The sequence below is a fragment of the Anopheles moucheti genome, chromosome 2 (genome assembly GCF_943734755.1).
Source record: "Anopheles moucheti chromosome 2, idAnoMoucSN_F20_07, whole genome shotgun sequence".
Lineage (NCBI taxonomy): Eukaryota > Metazoa > Arthropoda > Insecta > Diptera > Culicidae > Anopheles > Anopheles moucheti.
The window spans coordinates 97,086,328-97,113,766 of NC_069140.1; the positions used below are offsets into that span (position 1 = coordinate 97,086,328).

At 44.1% G+C, this 27,439-nt stretch overlaps 2 protein-coding genes across 2 annotated transcripts in view; one reads left to right on the forward strand and one right to left on the reverse strand.

Moving 5' to 3' along the window:
• LOC128310620 (microtubule-associated protein futsch) overlaps positions 1-27,439 on the forward strand; it is a 338,371-nt gene that overhangs the window by 43,073 nt on the left and 267,859 nt on the right. The gene's annotated exons all lie outside the window — the stretch shown is intronic.
• On the reverse strand, positions 23,233-27,222 carry LOC128310626 (protein krueppel). The gene is made up of 2 exons (XM_053047314.1): positions 27,183-27,222; positions 23,233-24,899 (listed from the first exon to the last, which is right to left on the reverse strand). The coding sequence occupies exons 1-2, from the start codon at positions 27,220-27,222 to the stop codon at positions 23,233-23,235; spliced, it is 1,707 nt and encodes a 568-aa protein (XP_052903274.1).

Below are 27,439 nucleotides of genomic sequence, written 5' to 3' on the forward strand. Positions count from 1 at the left end.
GTTCGGCTTACTTTGAAATATGACTACTTCCTGATGAAGTGCTGTAGCATCAACAACATTACCATATGCCTACTGTGGTCGTTCGTTATAGCTGCACAGCGTTGTGGCCGTTTGAAAGAATCATTTGAATTTGGCTAAAGAAGAAGCACATGATCTCAAACTATAAAAAAAAGTTCGCTTTCGACGTGTGTCTGCCCGAATCAATGCACTCGGTGTGCGCGCACGCAAAAAAAAAGTGAGGGGTGCGTTTTTTTTTCTACTTTCAACCCCTTTTCAACCCTTTAACCGTGCTAGCAGTGAAATAAAAAACGATAGGGGTAACGATAGCAACCCAGACTCTGGATGCTTGATGGTAGCGTGTTTTTTAGAGTGTGTGTGCTTTTTTTTTTCGTTCGCCTATTCTTCTCTCCTGTACCACCGCTGTAGTGCTGGGAAGTTTTAAAGTCTGTTTTTTTTTCGACAATTCCCCACGGGAAGCGGACCGAACGTGTTGGAGGATGGGTGGTAGTTAGGGAAAGGATTCGATAAAAACGATATGCAAATGACAGGGTGAAGTCGGGCAGATTCCGGTATTTTTTTTGGTCCCTATTCAACCGTTCTCTCATCCTTCAAATCGTGCTTACCCTCGCAGATGAAGCGATTTTTTTTTCGTTTGTTGGTCGCGTAACATCCTTGCCGTACTACAAACGAACGTTCGTTATCACGGGATGGGTTTGCGCACGGGAATGAAAAAAATAAATTATAGAAGTAAAACCGGCAAGGATGTAAGGAGTGCAAAACAAAAAAGAATAAAAACATTCGAATGAATTCGAACGAATTTAAAACCATGATGCCTTTTGGTACTCGGGAATTGCCTGAAGGTTTATTTGCATCCGTGCCACTCGGGAATCTGGTATGGGCATGTGCTGTTGTATGTGTGTGTGTACTTGGGTTTCGAATTCCAGCTTCAGTTGCCTCTTCTCCCGCACTGCCCGCAGTAACCCAGAAGCTTTGAAAAAGCCAGCCGTTTGGAATTGAAATTTCACTGCTGTGATGTTATAAATTACAATAATTGCAATTAAATTTCTATCCAAGCGGAAGAAGGTAGGGTGAGTGGGAAAGGATTTGATGAAGAAGGGTAAAAAACCGGAGGAGAGGACACATTGGAAGAAAGTTTCCGGCAGATAAACAACACCGGCACGCTTCACATTGACCGTGAGGCGGATGAATGTCTACAGCAACGACAGCGAGAAAAAAATGAAAGGGGTAGTTTTTTTTTGGTTCTGGAGACTTCGTGCACATCTGTCTGACCCTAAGAGGGGTTTTTTTCAATGTATTCCACGGGATGGTATATTTAGATTTTTTTTATTCCGTGACTCGTGCTCAAGTCCCCATGTTAAGGCAAGGTGACAGATAGAAAGATTACGTAGACGTGGACGGGAATTGAGATCGAGAGGGCGCACCGCTGGGATGAAAAGGGTTAAGCTTTTGCCGGGCGATGAGTGGGATTTAGCAATTTATCGCGTACATTCCGGTCGGAAGGTAACCTTCGATGATTCACGGGCATGGTAGTTTGGGAGAGGATGTGATTTATTACTTTTATAATGCACTGCTCTCTGATGGATCTGATCGGTAGTAGTTTGCATGGAAAGGTGGTTTAGCTGAAAGAAGTTTTACTTTGCAGTGGTTGTGCTGGGTACGAAAGTGGAATGGATTAGTAAAAGTGCTGCATAAACTACGCAAAATTGTTTAGCCCTAGAATAGCATATGATACGATGGAGTTGTCACATTTTAGATAAAAGTTCTTTTAGGTAATTGAGATCCTTCAGATTTAGACATTTGCATCAATAAAATTGGAAATATTGTGCATTTGCATACCTTCATGCGTTATATGGGAAATAAAGTTAAGTTTTAAATTTGAAAAAAAATGTAATTGCTACAAATACATCATTTTTAAATTATTTCAAATATAAGAACGCAAAAATGATTTAAAAAACAAAAATCAACCCCGAGAAGGGTTGTGTTGCGCATCATTTTCCACAAAACACCGGGCGTCTCCATTTACGCATCGAAAATTGTCACATTTTAATCAATTGTTTTTCTAATGACATGTTTGATGCCTCGAGTAGCAACAAACATGATGATAGTTTTCAAATATCATTCTGCGTATCGCATTACCGGTTGGTTCTGCAGATCGCGCCTCTTGTACTGTTGCTAGGGATAAAGAAGCGCCTCCAGAATCGTTCCTTTTTCTGGCGTTTCGATTTCCGTTTTCGCTTGAGGCGCGTACGGAAGCGAGAGGCCCTGCAAACCTTGGCTCTCGTCCTCGGTTTTCACCGCTCCCCCTGCCACCATGCAATAGGCAAATCAAGAGTAGCTCGAATGCGACGACAAAGCAAAGAACAAATTTGCTAAGTAAGGAGGCGAAAAATATCAAAGTGTTTGGCAGCAGAATCGACGACGGCAAAAAAAAAGCACTGTGTGTGTCGTTTAAAACACGGAGACTACTGTGTCCGGCAGGCCCACAGCCTGGCAAGCGCACCCTGCTAGCGGGAATGGGTTGGAAAAATAAAAATATTTCAAAGGAAAATCGAACCACCGGCGCACACTGGGCTTTGATTGGCTATTAAAAAACTTTTGTAATTTAACTTTGTCTCACTTCGCTTGTGTTGGTTTTTGCGTTTCCGCTCGTACCGCTTCGACGGGCTGGGGTTTTATGTAGCGGTATTGGAATCGGACACCGGAAGTCACCCGTTGCCCAGGAGCTTGCGTCAGTGCGTACGAAAACAGTTAGCAAACGCAAGTGCACATCAATTCGCGAACGCATTTCGAACGATTTTGTGTACGGCCGGTTTGGATGAAACGTTTGAGCACTGGCAGCGAGAAGCTGCGAGCAACAAAAAGACAACTAAGCGGGGCTTTACATTAGAAGAAAAGTATTATAATTCTCTGATTCCAATATTACTACAGAAATGGAAGAAGCAGCCGAACGCTTGGCTGGGTGAAATTCATTGAAGTTGTTTTCCACTGGCACAGCAAAGGTCGCAACCCGAAGTTAACTCGAAATCACTTGGAAACTGCCCCTGCTTGCGAGTTGCCCGCTGGCCATGCGTTTCGCCAGCCATTTAATACAAAGTTGAAATGAAATCGTGGAAAATTAAAAGGAATTTTTGCCCAAGCGCAGTGGAAAAGCTTGCCCGGTTTATTCTATCTGTTGCCCTTTTGCATGTTTTTTTTGGTTTTGTTTTGTTTTGTTTTCGTTCATCAGTTTCATTTCGTGTGCTGCAGTTGGTGCGTTGGTTGGTGGCGCCCACCTCACAGAGTGCCGATTCGGCATAATAACATCCTACTTGAGAGGATTTTCCACCTTTGGGGGCGGGTGGTGTTTATTTTGTTTCGACCTCTTCGACTGTGCTTCTTTTCGATTTCTAGTGGCGTTTACTGTTGTTATTGCTGTTTTTTGGTTCACGAAAAGAATACGTACACGCTGGTAAGAAGTTTTCCCTTTCCATTCCAACCATTCAAACATTCGGACGCGATTCGGACTGATTGGATGGTACTTATGGCGTTTTTTTTTTGTTTGCATTTGTTGCACACGAGCACGCTACGTAAATATTCTACGGAAAAGAAAAACATGAACATGAAAGCGAAACAGGTAAAACTGAATGGCTAATTAAAAGGCAAAAATCCTACTAGCAACGTGCAAAGAGTTGCCCCCCGGGATAGTCCGAAGGAGATCGGCAAGCGTTTTGGCGTTTAATTGGTTCGTCGAATGTTTTGCGATCGGTGGAGCTGTGGTGCGTGGTGATGAGCGTTTCGTTGCATCTTTCTAATTAGTATATATTTAAATCACTTTTTTGTCATTGCTTTAGTATAGTTAGATGAACTTATTACAAGTGGGAGTTTACGTATTTGAGATTGAAAAATGGATGACTTTGGGCCAATTTATCGGAATGCAGAGCACTTTGTCTTTTTTTAAAACACAGGATAGGTTTATTAGGTTTTATTAAATAATAAAAAACTTAAATAAAAACAAAAAAAAACACGTTATGTCGAATGTTATCTTTTTTAATAATTTTTGTAAATTTCTGATAGTTCTTGTCAAACAAATATAAACTTGCAGCATTTTATTAACTTTATTGAAATAAAATACTTTCCTACAGCACAATCTGTCTTAATCCTTCTTGGACCCTTTATTTCACGTTTGTGTAACCATAAAAAAGCATTTTAGCAAAGTAAACATTGCTTGCTCCTCGCGCGCTAACCATCATGCGCCTCTGTACAAGCCTGCAAACAAGTGCATCTGTTGAGCAAATATTGTTCGTCTCAAAACGATATCATATTTTATCCTTTCCGGCGCTCGGTTGCCTATCGTTGGCAAACAAACTCTTGACGCATTGTGTCACCACCGGATGCATTTTACGTTCGCAAGGATGTCGAAGCCACATTGCTTCGAGCTTCGTTCACTCTAATCCATCTTGCTCAAATATTCAAATACACACAAACACGATACGGTCGGGGTTTTAAGCGATAAACATACACACTCACACGAAGAACGTGTATCGCGGTAGGCCTTGAAAATGAAATGGAAATGTGAAGGAAAAAAATCCACCCCTAGCGCGTAAGGGATGGTGAGATTTTTTTTTCATCCTCATCTACTGGCGTTTTTGTGCCCTTAATGCATCTTGTCGACCGTCAACTTGCACCAACGAAAGGGGTGACGGTTTTTTTCCATTCATTTCATAGCACGTGGAACACGGACCGGTTGCTATGGTAGAGGGAAAAAAAATGACAAGGGTAGTTTAGTGACGTTTTTTTTAACCCGTTTTCTCGGTGCCTACTTTGCTTAGTCTCGCGTTTCCTTTTTTTCGGGGTGAATTCAAAGGGTGATTTTCAATCATGAAAAAAACCTCGTGTTCGTGTGTAAAAAAACTCACTTAATTTTTTTACCACTGTATTTTGTAACAGGAAAAGCTTGAAAGCTATTCTCTGTAAAGAAACCGACCAAACGCTCTATTAGGAGAAGGATAAGAATTATTAAGCGGAATAAAGCAAACGAAGGCGAGTGGCAAACAACGTTTTTTTTAAAGATATTTTTTTATAAGTTTGAATGTTTTTTTTTTGTTCTTTCCTGGTCACTGTTAGCTCAGATGATCCGAGTTTGGTTAGCTTTCGCTTAATTAAGTGCAGTTGAGCCAAAACCTGTGCCTAGCTTGGTTTTTTTCACATTTCAATCTTGAATCGGGGGTTCAGTTTGAATATAGAATTGGCTTTGTTAGGATGCTGGGTATTTTTTGTGTGTGTAGTTCACGAATCCCGGTCAAAAGTGAAGCCAACAAAAGGGGGGGATTTTTTGCCATCTTGGGCTTCCGGAGTCATGTTCAACCCGTTTGTTTTTCTTTCGGGAATTTTTAGGGGTGTCAAAATGACCTATGCGGAGATTTAGAACGTCGTGTGTGCTGGTTTATATATTTTTTACTGATAATTTTTTTTTATAAGAACTGAACGATTTTTCCGGTGAGGAAATTATAGAAGCGTGGCGGTTCAACGGTAAAATTGGATTAAGCGAGAGCAGCTGTTGACAATTTTTAGCAGCACCGGAACCGTAAGCTGATAGCGATTGTGGGAAGCTTTGTTGTTTGGAACGAGGAAATGAGTAAGTGATCCTGTTTATTTGTGATTTTTGAAGATGCAGAAGAGTTTCTGTTAGAAGAAATCTTTCAATTCGTGAATTAGGCTATTTTTTATTAAAAAGCACACCCATAAAAGCCTTTAATTGTGGCAGCTTGCCTTCCACTGGGCTTACAGGACACGAGCAAGCCACCAGCTGGAAAAATAACATTCAATCAAGCACAATTACTACTGATGCAAGTTAAAAGAAGACGCTCCATTTGAGAGCCTCGAGGAAAGACACATGTGACAGCTATTTTGATGAAAAGAAGCGAAAAGAAATGTCTGTTTAGCCATAAAGAAACAAAACCCGGAAGCAACCATCGAAAGGATAATCCCGAAAGGATAATTGAATCGAGCGAACAATTAAGCGCGCTTCTGTTCGGATGCGGAATGTTATTTTATTATTTCTTAACTTGCTTACTCTTTTTCTTCCCAAAGTCATTCGCTGCAATTCCATGCCAGTGTTTATTCAAGTGGACAAATTTCGTTTCGGGGTTAACTTACCTTACGCACCCAAAAAAAACAAAACAAACAAAAACAAACAGTTTTGTGTTCCACCAGTAAAGAGACACGAAAACGATAAAGAAAGAAGGACGACAAAACACATATCTTCATACGATGCGGAAAACAAGAATGATGAAATTATATAGCGATATCGTAAAATTTGATCCTGATATGGGATGCGTCGTTACCAAACGGTGGTTGAAGGTGTCCAAAATGGGGGCCCGGGAGGCGAAGGAACGCCGGGGAGAAATCGAAGCGGGGAAACGAATTTGGTTATTTTCTTACGCCATTCTAACGCCCGGCCCAGGTTGGTTCTGTTTTTCCGGTCCCGATACCATACGTTATCTCGTATGGATGTGAGTGGTTTTTTTTCTGGTTGTTGTTTTGGGGTGGAATGTGGTGTCGCCCTCCGGTACCTTCGGTGGCTTTATTTGAATTGATGTTGAGGGTGTTGCCGTAATGATGTGTTAAAGATGCTTATGTGAAGATGGTTCGTTACGTTTCGAGGAAAAGCGATGTGTTCTCGTATGGCGAGAAGCTGTAAAGACATGGAATTCTTGCGATATTTATCTGTCTAACATTAGCTAGACATAATTCTCGAGTAAAATGCAATTTTTTCGCAAATTCATACCACGTCCTAGAACGTCTCCTCTAGGTGGATCTAGGTCGGGTGCAAAATATGCGTCTGGAAATGCCCGTTACGGTTATGATCGACCACGCGATGGATGGTGCGATACCCAAAACAAGCCACGTACTTGTGCGTACCAAACCGTCGTCACACCCTGGACCCGACTTTGTGTGCAGTCGCGCACAGCATCTTGCACCCTCACACCGTAGGGATTGGCCGCAATTGAGCAACAATAACTTATAGATTGGTGGCCCATTGTAAGCATTCGATTGATATTGGGAACACAGACACACATCAGCTGTGTCCCCGAATGGTCGTTCGGAAGAGTTAAGGTAAAATGTGTAACTCGTTCCCTATGCACACACTACCAATGCTAACGATATGCATTTGCCGCTAAACTGCTAAAAGGATCTGCCACATTGGGAGTGTGAACGAACGATCGCTTAAATGGGTTGTAAAAATGAATGTCTTACCACAGTCAGTCAACATTAGGGATGTTAACACACGCTTTTCCGACGCGAAAGACAGTAAGTTTGGTTATGTTAAGCGCCCGTAAAAGCGATGAGTGTTTGTGATTTTTTTGTCCGCCCAGCCGGTGATAATCTTACCCGGTGGCGATGGATGGAAATTCCCTGAGGAGTTTGCACAATTTAAATGTCCATTTGTGGGTGGACAGTTTTCGCGGGGTCACTTAGTGTAAGCTGATAAACGGTGACGTTAACAGAGCGTTGTTTTAAAGCACGGGGCATGCGGCATCATTTTGACCTCCCGGATGGATGGCGTAAGCTGTCTTGTTTTTTACGGTTCTTTACAAGTCCATTAGCGTTTATTTTGAGGGAGTTTTCGACAACGAATTTGTATATTACAAATATTTAAAAGTATGGAACATACTTCGATTATTTCATTTAGATCTGTTCAGTGTTTTCTTAAACTCTATTAAGTTTTATTAAACCACAAAACCTGCTATTTCTGAATAGCTCTTTTTATAAAGCGAAATTAAACTTTAATAACAACAGGTGTTAGTCTTTAAGTCGCAAATGGTGGTAAGTCTTTAAAATGAATATTCACCAACAAAACTGTGCATTCTGGGCGTAGATGAAACGCGATGAGCTCTGCACCTCGTTTACCTGCTGAGGATCAAGTAACAGGATGCATGGCAGCATCTTGAAGCTGTGTGAAGATAATTCCGCAACGGAACACTTTCAGGTGTCTGGTGGGTCGAACCAATGGTAAGAAACCCCGGTTCCAGTTGGGTACTATTGGTTTTTTTCTTGACATAGTGAAAAAAACATCAGCTATTGCAAAAGAATTGGACAGAAAAAAACCCCGTTATGGCTATTCAAAAAATCCTTTGCAAAGGAAGCTCTAAATATTCCGTCTCTGGTGAAAACGTTGCTGAAGAAGGCAACAGAGAATGGCGATGGTGCAGGTAACGTAATCCTGGACAGGGTTAATTTTAACTCGGCATGACCGGGATTTAAGAGGCTTAATCCTTTTGCTAATTAGCTGCAGCAACGTTTTGGCAAACCACCGCCCTGGGTGGTATCGGTAAAGATGAAACATCGAATAGTGCGAGGGAATGTTCTGTAAAAAGGAAAGTAAAATTTAAAAAGGACGGCAAAGCATTTATTAAATTTAAAGTTTGTATATCGGATACGATAGGAATTTACGAACTCTTTTCTTTGATGAGATCTGATCGAGATTTGATCTCGAAACAGTCGTGTTATCAAACCAACTACGTTGTTTGATCCTCACCAAAAATGGTGCTTCGTTAGCATTAAATATGTTACAATTGCGATAAATATTGTTCATGATCACGATACCTTCGATCGACTTCGTTTGACCCAATCCCCACTCAGGGAAAATCGTTAGTCTATTTAGACACGTGACATAAGGACACAAACATTGTCGCAACAAGCCATTTGACAGCGACAAACTGTTCCACCCTACTCGAACGGGGCACTCAAACCTCGAGATCTCAAATTTGACAATGTTGACAGTTGTGATCGCGTTACGATCCACTCGGGCACCAGATGCACCGCGCACCTTCTTTAAATCCGGTGACGTCTAATTAACCATGGCGCATGTCGGAATGAATAATTGTACACTTACCCTCCACGACGTAGTTCCCGTTCCCGGCACAATTCCAGCGCGTCTTGTGGACCGTAAAATTAACCGCATCACTCACTCACACCCGAATGCCGAACGAGTTTTGCGGGACAACCAACAACAAATCACACATACGCGATCGTGCATGATCGTGCGCGGTGTAGCACCATCAAACATCTGGCGAGCACGGCGTCGGCGAAGGGTTCTCCACGGCGCGAAGATCACGATGCGATCGAGGGGTGCACCGGTGCACAAAGATGCCTCCCGGTTGTCGCGTGCCGGTTCGATTCGTTCCGACCGGGTTGCGTGAGTTGGATGCAACTCTTCTGCGGCTGCACGATGCAAACGAACCCGAACCCTGGGAGTCATGTTTATTGTTGGTGGCTTCACCCCTGGAGTTGATTATGCCGATCGTACACAACCGCATCTTAAAAGCCACTTAAGCGGTTACTTAACACAGATATTATGTTACCTTCTTGCGAGCTTCCAGGGGTTCTGGGACGCCGTGTTTCTTATTTCCTATTGAGACCCCTTTCTGCTTTTACGATGCCTTCCGCGCTGTGTATTCTTTTTTTATAATCTAAGAGTCTGGGTCTTTTTTTTATTCACGCCGGAAGGTATCCTTAACCCGGTGCTCGTGTCGGGTTAACTACCCGTTCGGTTTCCCTTCGATGGATGCATTTCTTGAGAAATGGTTCCTGTTTTCACCCCTTCCTCCGAGGGTCTCTTCATGAATAAGGGGTCCCGGTAGGAAAAGTTCACTTGCACCTAGTAATAGATTTTTTAACTTCGCTTTTTTAAGGCGCCATTGGACGGTTTTTTTTTCCCCGAACGTCTTCAAGTAGAAGGGGTTTGCCACGCGCCAAAGCTATCGACGCGTCAGGATTAGGTTTATTGTGTGGAATTGTTTTTTTTTTCGTCTTCTACAAAGCTATTAAGGTGCTTGTTTTGGGTGCGTTTTAAGGTGTTTATTTGGTTGGAAAGGTTAAGGAAGGGTTGATGGCTGGTTAACAACTTTATCTGACACTCTGCTTGATTGATTTACGATAATTTTATGATGTTAGAGTTGCTGTTAGCCAAGTCGACACTCGGAGAATTCAATTTCTTTTGGTCTTGGTCGACGGGGTTGCTTGTTTATAAGCTTAAATGTTTTAATTACAATTATAGTAGCTTTAAAGATGTTTATTTGTCTTATTACGTTTACAGTTGTTTCATAGATAGATTTTTTTACAAGATCATGAAATATTATCGTACAGAAAAAAAAGGTTAGGCATCCGTTTTCCTTCTCGCACTAGAATTCTTGTTGAAGGTTTCGTGTTCTTATTTCTCGCCAAAATCCTTACCACGTCGGTAAAGGTTGCATCCTCCGTTATCCTTTGCCATGATAGACAATCAATCAACCACAAATCAAACAGACACCTTTTTTTTACGGACGGAGCCCTCGATCGGCATGATGGCACACCGGTACCCTACGCAACACATGCTCGAGGATGAATCGAATGAAACGCGGTGCTGTAAACATCCTTTTCTTCACGTCCTTTTTTTTTGTCGCTACTCGTAAGGCATGATGCAGAAAACGAACGGGAATCTGTTGTGATCCGGTTTTTTTTCGAAAGCAACTGTTTAAGAACGGGGGAATAGAACTCTGCTGTTACTCGGCAAATAAAAACATTGCAATGCGAGAGAGTTCCATTCGAAAAAAAAATGAACATCCTAAAACAAATTCATACGTCTGTGGTACGGGCCACTGGAAAAGGTCCACGGACGGTGTAACATTAATCCTTCTGTGTGCAATCCGAACTAGCGGGATGTATCTGCAACGGGTCAATATGGTTTGGAAAAAAAACTGTATCTTTACACCGCTTCAGGATATGAAGGATTAGCTAAGTAATAGACATGAAGGAATAAATCTTTCATTTTCGGCTTTTTTTTTTATTATAGAAACGATGTTTAACCACAAACGTAAGACACAAATAAACCGGAAACGATGCTCGAATGCATTCCGTTAGGTACGAGAAAGTGCAAGCGTAACACCTTGCTTATAACGGTTACAGTTTTGGGTCGATTTAGGTAAAAAAGGGTCATTTTGGTGTTTAAAAGCGATTGAAGATGAAGTAAAAGCATATTACAGCGTGTTTGCTATGAAGAATTGGGAATAATATAACTTCCCTGTCGGAATATTGGTGTTGTCCTTGAACGAAAGATTCAATTCAATTGTTTTCTTAACTCTTTTGACAAGTTCATAGCATGTTAATAATTTTGAAAAGAATATTTTTATTATTTTCACAATATATTGTTTTTTCATGGCCTCCTTAGCGTACGCTCAGTCACCACGATTGGGCCAACATCAAAAGGGGTATAAATGACACCCAACATGACGATGATGAAGAACACCAGATGGGGAAATAAAGAAGGCATTTTAAACAAATACACAAGCACACACACACACATACATTTCAAGCTGTTACCATCCGTGGTGTACCGAGTGACGGTTCCCGTCCGGAAATGATTACGTTTACGTTTAAATAATGCCAACAGTCTTTCGTGGCAGCGAGACAGAAAGAGGAATAAACTGGGGAAATAAAATCGAAAAATAAAAAACATCCTTGCTCCGTCAAACGTTTCCTTACCACGGAAAAAGGGGTTTTTTGGTAATGCGCCGGGTCGCTCGTTCCCCCGTTGGTGATACTTTGCATATAGGCGCGAGAATACTCTTTTCCCTCCGGTGGGTTTACGTGGGGACGACGGGTTGACTTGAGTGCGCTACTACTATCCGCCCCACGGGAACAACGCTGAAATGTTTCAAAAGTAAGATTTATGGTTATTAATTTTGCCAGTTAAATAAAAAAAAAAACGAATACCGCCTTCCAGACACACGCGGAACACAAGCAAGGGAAGTTGTTATTTGCCATTGCGCGCCTATCTGTGACCGCGAAACTGAAAAATACTCTTGTGTGAAGGGTGAAAGAAACCCGTTACAACCGTTTGTAACGTACAGAAGATAGTACACAGTTTAAAGACAGAGAGAGAGAGAGAGAGAGAGTGAGAGAAAACGTCCAAAAAACGCAAGACAGTCAGCCATGGTACCATGTGATCTCAGCAGGAAGCAGTGCAGACTGACTCACACACGCACCCAAGAAGGATGGCAGGGATTGAGATGGATCGTTTGGGGCTAACGGGTGACATGGCACGGTGGCAGCATAAATCGATGTTTATTTAGACAAAATGAAACATCGCCCATCCCGTGCGGCTATAATATCCTTCACCGACAGGTTGACGTTGTTTGGTGTAAACTTACTGTGGAAAAGGTACAAGAGGCAAAGGGAAATTTTGGTGTACGGCGGGATTTGGAGATTAAGATCCAGCTAAATGTTTTGTAATGGAAATTAAATCAGTTCACTGATGATTTGTACAACCTTCAGAAGTAGCATTTAGTTTAAAAGTGGAATAAAATGTGTCTAATTTAAATCTAATTTAAATTGCAATAATGAAAATTTCCTTTTGCATACTTTTAGGCGCATTGATGCATGCGGAGTTAGGTTGCTCAAAAACAACCCCGACAAGTATGCAATCCGCTCAACAAAATACTAAAACTCTTAAAACGAAATGCTTCCCGAGCATTTTCCCTTTAGTTCTTGGTTCCCAAAAAAAAAAAACATTAAACGTATCTTGTTGGCCAGCCTTGGTGTGCCTGGTGGAACACAGAATTCCTTTCAAGTGCAAAATCAAAACGACAATGCAACGCGCCCTACGCCCCGGGAATGGTTGCGTTCGATTGTCTTCGTTCCGATTTAATGACGCTGTTGCATGTGAAGCCGCCGTATCGTTCGTCCACTTGCGCTGTTTTTTTTTTCTTAGCGGGTCCCTCGCGGAGCCTCAAACAAAAGCAACAAAAAACCGACCAAACAAAAAAAAATACAACAAAAAGTGGCAAGAGATTCACACCAATTCTAAGAGAGCAATAAAAAGCAATGAAAACACGAAATTGGTTTCCGAGAGTTGTTTTCGTTCGTGATCGAGACGATAGGACGAAAACACGCTGAAGGAGAATCGGCGTGGTGGACGATAACGGAGGGGGGGAAGGTGGGCAGACAATAGGAAACGGAAATGGCCAGCACTCTGGCGAATGCGTTGCGTTTGGCGTTGAAACTTGAAACTGGAAAGAAGAACACTAAAATAGTAGGTGAGTTGAAAAGTTCTCGCTGCTTAATGTGCTTGGTGTGGTGGTGTTCAGTTGCTGTAGTAGTAGTGCTAGTAGCATTAGTAGGCTGAAGACGTTAAGCTTTGTTTAATGAAATTATTTTTAAAGGCATCGTTGCTTTTGCCCGTGTCCTCCAAACGTCACATCCCTTTTGGGGGGGGGGAAGCAAACAGCAGCGGTTCCATCTTTCACCTACTCCAATTTCGCTATCGCTGCACGAAGAGAATCGCGATACGAACTACGGTCGAAATATTTGGCCAGCCCTTCCACGAGCCTCTCATTTGCATACCCGTTTTGCCACCCCTTTTACCCGCGGGGGTTTTCTTTGGTTTCATCCCTTTTTTTCCGGGCCGTGCCCGTTCGAGGGCGCGAATGAAACGGCATGGCACAACTTATCTTTCCCGTTCCGTTCGCTGGGCTGTGTGTGTGTGTGTGTACGTGGGTGGGGGGGGGGGGGAGTTTTTGCTTTTAATTTCAGTCACTTCGCTTTCATTTTCGCGGATGCTGCGCACTTTCAACTCGCGTCTACTACCCTTGGCTGCCGTTGGGCCTGCTCGGGCCTCTGTGTGCATGAGCATGGAGTGAAACACCACCACCTCACCAACGTGGGCAAATAAGGGGTTGTTGCTGGGCTGGCGTGTTGGGCATGTTTTTCGCGTAATTCCATGTTTGAAAGTGTGTTTCTTTCCTTTATTTTTTGGGCATTTTAACTGTCCGGTAGTAGTACGCACGCACACTGCTGAATGGGTGGATTTTTTGTTTTGCTGCATGAACTTGTTATGTTTTGAACGTTATGGAATGTTTTTCGCTGTGTTCAGGGAAGTGCTGCCCGGGCGATCGGACAGTCGCGATAGGGGTACGGCGTGGCCAAAACGGTCCTTGAATAGGTCGAAAGGATGTAAGGATGGTGTTCTTCATAATGGCGATTTTTATAGGAATTTCTGGGAATTTTGTGGACAGAAAAATACAACTTATAACGGTTTACTTAAATTTTAAATTGTTTTGTAAAAAAAGAGAGCTATTCTGCTGGAGCGACACAGCGAGTGTAGCACATTTATTATATGAATTTAAACGGATGTAAAACATTACGTTATGTGGGTATGTTTTGTTGTTATATATGATTTTATTTAGCTATTTTACCAATTATGCTATTACCATAATCTGTAACATAATATAGTTTATATTAATTTGGTAAACGTAGCGATGCTTTGTATGACGTCCAACGACCCCCACACAAACTCGCAGGCAGTTAGCGCAACAAAGAATGGGAAAAGATCCCATTACTAAGCTGGCAACAGCAAAACAAAAAAAAAGTTCGACCAATACCACTTAGCGGACGCAACACGCGAAAAGGCTTCGCCAACATCCCGTCCTTGAGGGTGCTTAATTTTCTGTCCTTTTCCCCTTTTATGTTTCGCCACTCTTCGTCCCCCATCCCGTTTGATGCTTACCTCTTCTGCAGTTATTTTTAAGTTCCCCCCCGTTGCCCCACCACGCGTTTGCCTGCCATCAGCAACATTTAGATGAGGCTTATGTACTTTGCTTTTAACCGGAGTTAAAAGCCATCCACCTCGCGCCGGCACAAAGGGGAGTTGCGTCGGTATGCGTTGCTCCAATTTAGATGTTCGCGCGCGGTTTTTCTCTCACTTTGCGCTTGCTCGCTCTCTCTCGCGCGCGCGGCACGTTCTATGTGCAGTTTTGTGTTTTGTGGCGGGAAAAAGGGCACCCGTAGAAGGTTTAAAAAACGTGCAAGTACATAATCGCACCGCAGCTGGGAGATGAACGAACGAAGGACACACTTCAGGAGCGCACCGAGGGAATGACGCACCCGGCACGGTTCGGTTCGGTTTTGTTATCCTTAATTTATGTTGGGATACATTAAAAATTCTAATAAAAACGAAACGCGATAAGACGAATTAAAAGAAAGAGAAAGGCAGGCAACAAACAGTTCTGTGGCTCAAGCCACGCGAGTATGTCACAGGAAGGATGCTAATGGAACGGGAATCGAACGCCGTAATGGGAAACTCGTGCACGTCGGGAGGGAAACTGGGTGCGCCATCCTGCGGAACGCAGAGATATAAAACACGGGAATGGGTTGTGCGATGGGCGTAAAACCGTGCACGTCGTCATCAAACGTCGTTCATCCCTTTCGGTAGCTTCCTGTTCGCTTTGACAGCTTCCAATTACAACAAGGGGTGCCGCTGTTGTTGTGTGGTGGTGGCCACGGCCGTGTACTAATACAGACATAGCGAGGACATAGCTGTATGTGCCCGGTACACCAACAAGGGGCGGTAATTTTGTCGGGAAGTTTTTTTTAGTACCGAACGGTACTCTCACACTTGTTTAATTTAAATTTTTAATGCTTCCACGTGAATGCGTGATTAGATTTCGGTGCCTTCGGGCTTCGGGCGGCTGCGTTCTGTGCCAAGGGGTATGCCTAGTATCTAGTAAGGGGGACGTCTTATAAAGGGGGACGTCTTATAATTTACATTGAATGAGTTTTTAAGATGATCGAGAGGATGCTGAATGATTTTCTTAGTCTAAATAAAGGTTTAAAAGTTAAACTACATTAAGCGCCTAAATGTATGCAATGCGAAGGCAGAGATTGACTTTTTATAGCAGATAGGTTGTTTTTTTTAGTGTAAATAACGAGAAATTATGAACATTTGTTAATAATCAATCTTTTCTTTAAGATACGTTCTCCTTCTGTCCACTAAATTTTCGTTTTTCTCCCAAATTTTCAAACGCATTTAACCGCACAGCGCCTGTTTGATTAATTTCCACCGTTCACCTGAAACCGTCGCGCTTTTCGCGCCACACTAACACACGTTTTGCATTAGAATTGAATATTCCTCGTTCCGGTCGGGATTATCCTTCTTGCCGGGGCGCAGCTTTCTTCATTTAATGGCGGCTTTACCCGTTTTGCACCCGTGGTGACTGGCTGCGTTTCCAAGGCAATCGATTTCCCTCCCCAAAATAAGAAAAAACCGGGGGCAGACTTTTCCACGGCACGGGGGGGCCGTAGTCGCAAACAAACGATACGCAGAGAAAATCCGTTACTTTGTACATAGTCGAGTGGTTTGGGCGGTTTGCAGCAAAGGTTCATTCCCCACCCTGCGGCCAGTGTGCAAAGGTGGGTTTTAATGAGTGTAATTTTTAGTGATTCCCAGTTAAAGCCTCTCACGGTACCGAAGAAACCCGCCGTTAGATCGTGCAACGAAGGAAAGGAGTATAAATGAGCCACCGTACAGCTAGGGCGAGGATCCCCAACCAGTGGGGAGGAAGATGAACGGAACCACACGGAACTGAAAAGGGGGAAAAACAAAGAGAAAGGGGAAGAACAAAATTTGAATATGCTGCTCGCTATCATTCGTATACTTTTGTGTTCTTTTTGAACGCAACTCAGCTTGAACAGCAGCAGCAGCAGGATCAGACGATGAAAAACACGGCCGGCTGTTTCAATGACACACACACATACACCCACACACATAAACCGTCCGACTGATGAAGGGATGTTAGTGTTCGCAGCGTTTGCAAATAGAACAGTAGGCGAGGAAAACAAGGTTCGCACAGCGTAATGAGGCAAGGTATGCTCGCTGTGTCGCGGAAAGCAATGCACAATACCGGAAAAGGGGGAAAAAAGGCAAGAAAAGCAAAAGAAAAAGCCTTTGCTTAATTCCGTTCCCGAACTGTACGCCCGAAAGTGGAGTAAAGACGAACGACTTAAAACGCAACCCTGTGTGAGCCTTGGGCAGCATCCACCCAGAGGAAGCACTATAGGGGTGGGAAAAACGGTCGGAAAATCAAAAGGATACCGTTGGCAACACAAAAAAAGTCGACGGAACGGAAGAAAGGGAAAACCCCGGAATGAAGAAAGAAAGATGGTCGACCGAGAATCGTTGTTTCCTTTTTCACCCCCGGGGGAAGGGTGGTTCGGATGTTTTTGGGGTGGTGGTCGAACGGGGGAAAAGGGTAGCGGGAAAGAGTTTTCATCTCATTTACATCTTCGGGGCTGTACTAGCAGAAGTAGCGCGCGAAGTAGCACCCGTCGAGTAATTGCGCGAGTAGTAGTAACACTTTGCCTTCTTTTGTTGTCGGTTGTTGTCTTTTTATATACGCAGCTAAAAGTGCGTGTGTGTGTGTGCCGAATTGTAGCCGGGTTTTTAGTACCGGGCAAAGATCCGCGGGAATTGAGCCATTCAGCAAGCCGCTCGTACCACTTACTGTAGTACCACCAGTGTGTAAGCTGAAAGGGGTGTATTTACTTTTCATTAGCCACGAATACTGCCGCCTGTTTTGCCTTTTTTTCTTTGCTCGGTGAGCATTTTATCATATTACGAAATATTACGGATAAAACGGGGAAATAAATGTAAAAAAACGGGCAAAAATAATGTAAAACGAGCGAAAGAGAAAGAGGGGTTTTTATTTAAAAGCGTAAAAATGGGCATAAAACACCAACACCATCACGACATAAAGGGCACAGCGTGGGAAGAAGATAACGAGAGGAGTTAAAAACAAGACGTAACAGATTGCCCAATTTTAATTCCTTCACTTGGTGCGTTCGTAGTGCTGTGTGCGCGAAATTGATAAATTTCCCTGCGTGTGGGTTTGTGTTGTGCCGTCCAGTAGTCGTGGTGGCTTGTTTGTATATTTTGTTTTCATCTTTTTCCTCTTATGTACAACAACCGGTTGCCCCGGAATGTCCGGCAACAGCGGGAAAATTTGTAAAAAAGGAGGAAAATTCATCGCTTTTTTTTTGCGCCTTCCTCCTCGAATGACACTTGGCGAGGCGCGAAGAACCCACGCCGTACATCGCGCGTTTTACCAACGCAGGATAATCAAAGAGTGGTGCGAAAAAGGACGAGAGCGAGCGAGAGCGAAGATGCAGTGAAGTGAAGGGTGAGTGAACAGCACAGGCTGTGAGGGAGACTTGAGAAGACCGAAACCCCTTAACATTAATCTCATTAACGGCGCGCTGCTCTCCGTTTCACTTTCACTTGCTCGCGCAAATGCCTGCTTGGATCCCTTTTTATTTCCACCGACGCTAGCCGCGAACGGTGTGGTGCGATTGTGCAAGTCTATGTGTGTGGGTGTTTTTGGTTCACGTCCTTGCCGCCACACTAATGAAGAGTACGATGAGCATGAACCGGGTAAACAAAGGGAAATTGGGAAAAAACTTATACAATGCCACATCAAAAAAGAGACTCGACTCCCCCACGCGGAAAAAGGATAATGTAAAGAAGGACCCTTTCCTTTATTTCCACGCACATACACACACACCCACGCATAGCGCAGGTAAGTGTGTGGTGGCGTGGTGTGCGTGAGCAGTCATTAAAATTAAATGGCTGCCACTCGGATGGAATGCGCGCTCGCGCATTTTTGTTTGCTTTTTTTCTCCTCTTGTTGGCGTGTTCCGTTGCCTTCGCATCTATTTTCGCTCTTTGTTTTTCATTTAATCATGCTCGCTTTACGATCCGGGTTGGTTCCTCTTGCCTCGCGGTGGGCTTGTGATAGGGTTTCCCGTTCGCTTTTATCCTTTTGCGTGTATTTACATACACTTTCCTTACCCCAGCGTTCGCGGCAGCCGCAACTTAGATAATGATGACGGAGTCTTTGATTACAACGAAGCACGAGGCTGAGTATTTTCAGACTGGTGAAGTATCACAATGTGAGAAGGGTTTTTTTTTTAAATTTGAAGTTTATCTGTTCTGTTTGCTGCTTCGTTTTGCTTGTCTCCTGTTTACCATTATTTTCATTTCTTCGCCATATTATACTACTTCTTTCCTTTTTTGTAATGCATTAATTATCAACTAGTCGTGGTGCGTATGTCATAGAGTACAGTTTTATTTTGTTGTTCACTTTTAAAATTCATTTAATTTCGCATATTGTTCGATATCTCAACATTTTTTGTTTTGGGTTGCATAGTTTTACACGTGGGTTTGAGTTTTCTGCTTCAGTTTTTCCCCCTGGTTTCTTTCCCATTCCCATCAGGGTTCCAGCGGTGTATGAGGTAGTTACAATTTCTTCATCAGTTTGCAGCAAAGTGCATATAAGGTATTTAATTGGCTTACGAGATATTACAATGACATTATGGTTTGCATCTTTTATTCCGTTTGTTGGTTGTAGAGCAAAAATTTGTACTATGGTCACAGGAGAGCTTTTGCGTGCTCTCGTATAATTTCTTTTTCTGCCTTTTTATATGTTACGGCAATAGTTATTGAGGACAGTTTCTTACTGTTCTTATTTTTTCAGGGAGTTTAACAGTTTTGACTCATCCTTAAGAACATTGCTAACCAACACCTAATCATACAAGACGATACACATTTATATATGATTGGAATCTGTTTACTTCTGTTTTTCTTCGGGTTTTACTTTGTGTTTGTGCTCTAAGAGTGCTTGGGAAGCTGTTCTGTACAATGGCTTTTATAAGAATGGAAGTAATATCATTTTATATTTGTTTAATTAATTTTGACTACACATTAACTTAGGTGATAACAGTAACTCAGATGAATTGCAAACAAATCACTAATATTTTGATTATTTTGTTAAAAAAGGGCAGGAAAATAAAGACCTAACTGAAACGTATTTCGTTGCATTGCACAAATTTTTATCCAATTTCTTCTAAACGTTCTTCAATCAACTTTTTCAAATTTGTTTATTGTTGCTTAAATGAACTCTTATCAGGAGGGACACCGTTTTCTTTCATTTGTTTTCTTGTTTTTGGCAATTAGTCCATTACATTATCTAGCTGTGCCTAGGTGTATTAGAGCGTACATCATTAACATTAACAATTATAATCCGTTCCAACCACTGAAACTGACAAAACATCTAGCTTAAATTGTACCACCGTGTTTGTGTTTTTTTCTTTTCTTTTTGACTAAAATACCACGTGACACGTATATGAGGAGATGAAATGTTGGCGTCGTCGACTATTTACAGCGTATTACAGGAATTTTCGCAACCATCCGCTCGGGTGTATTGAACCGGTCTAAATCGATCGATGGGTTTACGTTTCGTTGGGTTTTGGAAAGGAAACATGACCATTGTTTTCTGCCACAGTTCTGCCTACGGTCTGGCGGTTTACCTGCCATGGGATGACACAACAGCAACAACAGAACACCCAACGTATAGGATGATGTTGGTACCAACCAGTTGGTCCAGTTTAAATGCATGTAATTATTTACACACCGAAAGGGACGATCAAGCAAACGGAACCATATTCAAGGACATGGCCACCATGGGATACTAGAGGGGTGGATTGTAAAACGATGGCAATGGCAGAGGATCGTACCGCCTGGTAAAGCAATACCAAGGCTTGCCCGGTGCGAAAGCAGACGGATTGGTTTATGGTTTATTTTGTCGATATTTATGGCCACAATTGGAGCGTATGGGCATGCAGGACTATAGGGTTTTCGGGGGTGAGACAGTTCCACAGTTTTGCAAATAAATATTCGGTTTGGTCGATCGGCTAGGAAAGGTCCGGCGGCTGCCGGCAACAATGGCCTTGGTTTGCAATAATTTTGCAAGGGCAAAAGGTACAGTTTTTGTGCAGAATGTTCTTTTCGCACTTTAAAAGAATGTTTTCTCTTGCTACATTGAGAACTGTCTGTCGTGTCCCTGGGCAGAACATTCAAATGGGTACTTTTTTTTCGCCGGAGATCGATTTGAAGAAATGTAAGGGCAACCATTCTCACCCATTGAACGATTATTAACCTTTATCAACTCGCTCTGGAGCTGGTAAACCTTTTTATGATAAATATCTTCGCGTGAAGACAAACATTCCACTGCCATTCTCTAATTGCATTCAATCGTCCAAAAGAGTGTGTGTTTACGTGCGTGCCTTACCATGTGTCAGTGTCCGTCTTCGGTTCCAGGAACAAAAAACAAGGGTGTAAATTACGCCGCTTTAGTCCCTAATTCACACCCTTATCAAGAAATCATCAAAAACCCTTTTCATTCGGTGGCAAAAGATTGCCGAAATAGTTGCACCAAGCAGGAACAACCCGTTTGCGTTACTCTTTTTTTATCGCTCTCTCCAGCAACTGGACATCCCTAAATCCACCCCCAATCCGTAGCAAATTGTTATTTTATTGAATGAAAATCACTGCTTCCCCGTTCCACCGTGTGTCCTGGAGCTCAGTGTGGAGGGATTTATTGTGGCGTCTTGGATCGTCTTGGAAATCTACCACTTGGCGGAGGACCAAAAAATCCCCCGAGGGAAAGATCGGTTTAGGTCAAGCATGTATGTAAAACATGTCCCTAATCGACCCATGACCCATGGGTGGGTAGAAGGAATTTATGGGGTTGAGCCTCGGTCGAGAAAAAAAACCAACCCCTTTATCCTGGAAGGGTTCGGAATGCGGGTTGGGTTGTTTATAATGTCCGGCAGATAGAGAGGAAAGGCCAACCGTGTAGCGATTAGGTCAGTGTTCCTGGCGGAACTTCCGGAACGAGGTGAAAGAACCGTTCTGAATCGAGGGGTTAACACTGAAACGAACGCAAGGGAGGACATGACGGCGCAAACCGAAGACAACTGTTGATGCTTATGGAAAATCTGACTCATACTTACGAAAAATAAACGATAAAAAAGTATCAATAAACACATTAAAAAACAATCATTCTCTTACACATAAATAACATAAAACAACACAAGAACATGGTTTTGTAGTTAATTTTGCGCTTTCTTGGTTTAAAAAAAAACGTTTAAATATGTTTTATTTTCAAAATAAAGAAAAATAATATTAATAGATAACCGCACCATTTTGCTAAAGTTTCCACCCGATGGAGCCCAATAAAAAAACCCACCTTAAACGACTGTACTTACAAAACCTAAACAGACCTTTTGTTTACCCCTGTTTCGTATAACTAACTCATTTCAACTAAAAACGAATTTTGATTTTGCTGCCATGTAAAACGAATTTGACTTAATTACCCCAGAAATAAAACAGAAACGACACATGTTCGTGTGTGTGACCCTGCCAAAAAGGCGAAACGCGTTTGGCACTGATGTCTATGGATGCCAGGGAGACGAAGAAGCACCATGGTTTCCGTTTGCTTACTGTTTGCTCAAACCACCCAACGAAACGAAACGATCCCAGATCGATCCTCGCGATCTCACCCTCACAAGCAGGCGGTACGCAAAAATGGAGGAAAAGGACTGATGGTTTCAAAAACTGCTGGAAGGGAATGATGATGGGAGGTGGAGGGGACTCAAAGGGACACCAGAAGCAAGGTGAGGTAACGTTTCTTGATGCCGTTTACTATTCGTGTTGCTTCTTCCTTTTGCTGTTGCTTTGTTTGCTGCGTTTGCTTTCTTCAGCCGCGAGACTATTGAGGAGGAACTTGTATACCAAAAGCCAAACCGTACCTGTGCAATCCTCCGCTTGCGATAGGGATTGAGGAACCGGCTTGACCGAAACGAAACTAATGAGCAAATGTGTTTGTTTTCTCTTTGCGTGTGTGTATGTACGTGCTGCGAGTCAGTGAATGGTCTCATCAAACATTAACATAAAAAGCATTCGCTTAAAAGAGTAGCTCCAATTTAAGCTCCCTGAACCATTGTGACTTGTGTGAAGGTTGATGTTCCTCGTAAAAATGTTTGTAAGAAAGAGCAAGAGACCGAACGAGCGAGAAAGAGAGAGAGAGAGAGCGGGAGAGAGATAAAAGAAAGGGAAGATCATCTTGGAGAGGATGATCGGCAAAAAGGATAACGTTTTAAGATTACTTTGTACATCGAGATTTCAAAGGCTCATACATTTATATATACACGTTCATGAGGATGCGATTCAGGAAGAGTTCCTCATTCTCTCTATCTCCCTCTCTCACTCTCCCTCTATCTCTGCGCTTCTCTTCTCCCTTCTCTCTAGCTCACATACACACATAAATGTTTTCATCCCCGATCCAGAGCTTTCCTGGGGCATATATATAAATTCTCCTATATTAACCTTTTTTGTATAGAGGGCGCCACTGTCAACACGCTCTAGCAGCAGTAGTATAAGTGGCTCTTAACAGTAATTCTTTAGTTAGTTCATAGATTGGCATCTTGAGGTGAGTTTGTGTGACTGAGTGTGTTTATATGCGTGTGTGTGTTTGTCGAGGAGTTTCTTTTGGTTGTGTGTGTGTTGTCTTCCCTGTTCGCTTACAGCTCCATCCCGTGATGTTGTTGCTGTTGTTGGAGCAGCTGTTGGCGCTGCTTGAGGTAGAGTGTGGCCGCATCGTCCAGCTCGTCCAGCTCCTCCATGGAGACGGGCGAGCGGGGCGAATGCATACTAAGATCCTCCGGTTCCGTCTGCTCGGGCAGTTCACTCTTGATGTGCGCGATCTGTTGGGGCGTACGAGACCGACTAGACGCACGCAGATCCATGGCGGCAGCACCGGACTCAGCCTTCACCTCCGGCAGTGGACCGAAGCTGAGCGGCAGCGTCAAACCGGGGAACTTCTGATGCAACAGCATGCCCGGTGTGGTCGGAATCTTGGACAGTCCGTCCAGCGACAGATCGCTCGATTCGGACCCACCGCACACGGATTTGGCATGGTCGGACAGGTGATCGCCACTGGCGGCGGGACTGACGGCGGGTGTCGGCGGACTCGGCAGACCGCACTTGTGGTGGAGCAAATGGTGCCGCCGCCGGTAGCTCGAGTTGCACCTATCACAGTGGAACGGTTTCTGGCCGCTGTGGCTCAGCATGTGCGCCTTCAGCTGATTCGAGTCGCTGAACTTCTGGTCGCACATCTCGCACTCGTACGGTTTCTCGCCGGTGTGCACACGGAGGTGCCGGCGTAGGTTAGCCACCTGCACGAACTGGCGGTCGCAGTGCGTGCAGGAGTACGGCTTCTCGCCCGTGTGCAGTCGCATGTGCGTCTTGAGGTGGTGATCGCGCGTAAACCGTTTGTGGCACTCGGGACACTCGAACGGTTTCTCGCCCGTGTGCGTTCGCTCGTGGTTCTGCAGGACGTGCTTGTAGCCGAACGATCGGCTGCAGATCTTGCAGGTGAACACCTTGTCGCGGGAGGGATCGCGTGACGTCACCGACGAACAGGACGTCGACGAGGAGGTGTTGTTGTTGTTCGAGGTGGTCGTGGTGGTGATCGTGGTCGGCAGTTCGACGCTACCGTTCGACTGCGGCGATGAGCCAGAGGTCGGCGGTGAGATTGGTCCCGGACTTACCGGAATGTCGACCGGGATCGTCAGATGGTGCGGATGCGAATGGCTCGGCGACCGCATCAGATGATGCAGATGGTGGTGATGGTGCGATGCGGCCGATTCCTTGCGGGACGCTGCCTGGTGCTTCCGCTTCGTGAGCTTCTTCGTCTGTGGCAGTATCTCGGACGTGGTGGACACGATGTGGTTGTTGTTCGTGCTGCTGCTGTTGTTGTTGTTGTTGGCGGCGGCCGCTGCACTTAGCTTCAGCGACTTGGAGCTCTTATGGCTGAGGGCGGGTGAGATCGGGCTTTGGGGCGGTGGGGGACTGCTGTTATTGCTGGTGGGCGTCGGAGGTGCCCACGCACCGAACAGGGCAGCATGCGGTGGGAAGAGACCGGTGGCGAGCGATGCCCGCAGGGACATGGGCAGTCCGGCGGCCATCAGTGCGGCTGCGGCCGTCTGGTTGGCGGCTAGCAGCTGCGGGGCAAGCATACCCATGGCGGAAGCGGTCGCTGGGTGGAATCCACCGTAAAGGGAGGGCGTGTGCTGGAAGCTCATACCGAGATGGTGCTGCTGGCGCTGGCCGGTGAGTGGCGGGGAAACCGACAGGCTACGCTCTTCGTCACGGTTCATACCTTGCAACGTACGGACGGCGGCTAATCCTATGAAGAAGATGATAGGAAGAGAATGAAGAATATTCCATAAATAATATGAAACCGTAAAATTGCTTTAAGAATGAAAGGATAAAAGTATTTTCAGCCTTTCATCAAGATCTTCTAAAAATAAACACACAACATAGCTGTTTGAGCCAATGTTTGACTACACGGCACATAGTACTATTTCTAGACCCAGGAAATGCTCCGTATGTTCCGGCAAATGCCGGCAAACGAAAGCGAAAGCCGGCTCCATGTGAGCACGTAAACCGTCACGTATCCTTTGGTCGTGCAAAACAGATCCTTTCGGCTCTCGGCTCTCTTCAAACCCGAACGCAACGAGTATGCCAAACGAGTTGCCTTAACTCGTACGGTACCGCCACACATACTAACACGGCGGTGTGTGTCGGAAAATCTGCACACATCGTAGTGTGCGGATGAAACAGCAAAAAAAAAAACACACCCGGAAAACAGGATCCGTCTCATGTGTGTACGCGACCAAGCTGAGCAGCCGAGCAACAAAACAAAGCCCCGCCGGTCGGACCGACCACGTCCTTGCCGTGTCATCGTCTACCGTCGAGCCCGCGGCGAGACGGATTGAATGGGTTTTCCCACCCATCACCACGACCCAATTTTGCCTCCCTTTTGCTCCCCGCCCAAACACGTCGAAAGGGTGGCGCATACTCGCGAGTGTGTGGCTGTTGCTCCGGCAACAACAAACCCCACCGGCACACATACACGCGCTCGCGAATGGAAAACGATATCCTTGCAGTAGGCGTTGGAGGGGTTGTTTGTTGCTGCTATTATTATTACTGCTATTTTTCGCCACGCATGATGTTGGAGCGAGTGTGTGTGTGTGCTTTTGGGGCGGTTTTTGGCGCGCTCGGTATTTCGTGCCACGCGTATTTCATCCGTGGTGAACTTAATCCTTTATTTAACGTCACTCTGCTGCTCTCCTCGCGTTTTTTTTCTTATCTCTCTCTCTTTTTCTCTCCCTTCGCTTATCAATGGAGCCTGTATTGATTGTTTACGTTGGTTTTTGTTTGTTTGTTTCGCTTTCATTCGTCAAAATTAGAACTCGCCACGTTTTGGCATTCCACCGCGTAGTAAGGGGGTGGTGGAAAATGAGCATGTTTAGGGTGTTTAGTGAAGGAAATGGTGAAAGAGTTCCTCAGCAAAACCCCTTTCAGCGGAAGAAGATTTTTTTTTTCATATTACATATTTATTTCTTTACTTTCCGGTTTTTCTCGGGCTTTTCATGTGAGCTAGCTTGATTGAGTTTCCTGTTGTTATTTTTTTTTGTTGTTTGGTGTTGTTTCTCGTTTATCCAGGATCAGGAAGTGAAATTAATTCTTGTTTACATTACGCCTGTTCTAACGCACGAGCGTGTGTGTGTGTGTGGGTGGGTGGTGGTTTTATTTATTTCCCTTTTCATTTCGGGGGTGAACGAATCGTGTGCTTGATTAAATTTGGTTCTTGTTGAAATTGCCGTCGGTATTTGCGAAAAGAACATTTGGAAGCAAATCCCCGGGAATTGTAGTGGTATTATTAAAAAAATAAAAACCTTATAAAATCCACAAGCTAAACCTCTTATTTGCAATTAAAAAAGAGTAAGAAAATAATGTCTCATCAAGGTATTATAAAACACCAATTCCTCTTCCCTTAAGATTTATTCTTAACTGAATGACCTTCAAAAAGTATTGCACGGATTTAAAGGGTTTCTTTTCAACTGTTTTCCATTTGCTCAAATCATATTTAAGGAAGTATTCATTAGAGTATTATTCCCATAAAATGTTTTCAAAATAATGTCTCTACATCTCTGCTTTGATGCGAGCAACAAAACATAAATGGATGTCCTCACTCCGCGTAATTTAACTCGCGCGAAAGAGTGAAGCCACCCGGAGAGTGTGAATGAAAAGTGAAAGGATCCGGCTAGCCTTAACCGTGTCCTTATGTAGTACATAACGCGAAAGAGACCTTGCACTGCGCATGGAGCCACGGTGACACGGTGTTTGTGTTAGCGATAAGGACGCTCGGGGAAAAGGGATTGTTGGGGCCGCATCAGCTGTGGTTGGATGTGCGCGAGACGAACGATATCAAACCGCCCGGGCAGTCAAGTTTCACTTTCATTCACGGTTCGTCTTGATCTCGAAGACCCACCGTTGGTCTTTAAATTGAATCAATTAAAGCAATCTAACCCTTCGCGTGCGGTTCTGCTCACGCGGGTTCTATGCGTAATGCTGGACGTGCTGTGTGCTGGAAGTGGTAGTGAGACTTGTTGGCGATCCTTACCTCTTGCTGTTTGAGCGTCCTGCAGAAGCGACAAAGCCATAACTGCCTTGTCACTTGCTGGTTCCGTAGTTTACCGTTGCCGGTGAATGATCCGTAGCCGAACACTGCGTTTCCCGATGCTCGTTTGAAGTGTGAATGCCTTATGCTAACACTCTTTTCCGCACATGCAACTTCACACGAAACCGCACTGTTATTCACGACGGTTATGGGTTAACCAAGGGTTGGTTATCAATATCGCACTAGTAAAGTATCCTTCC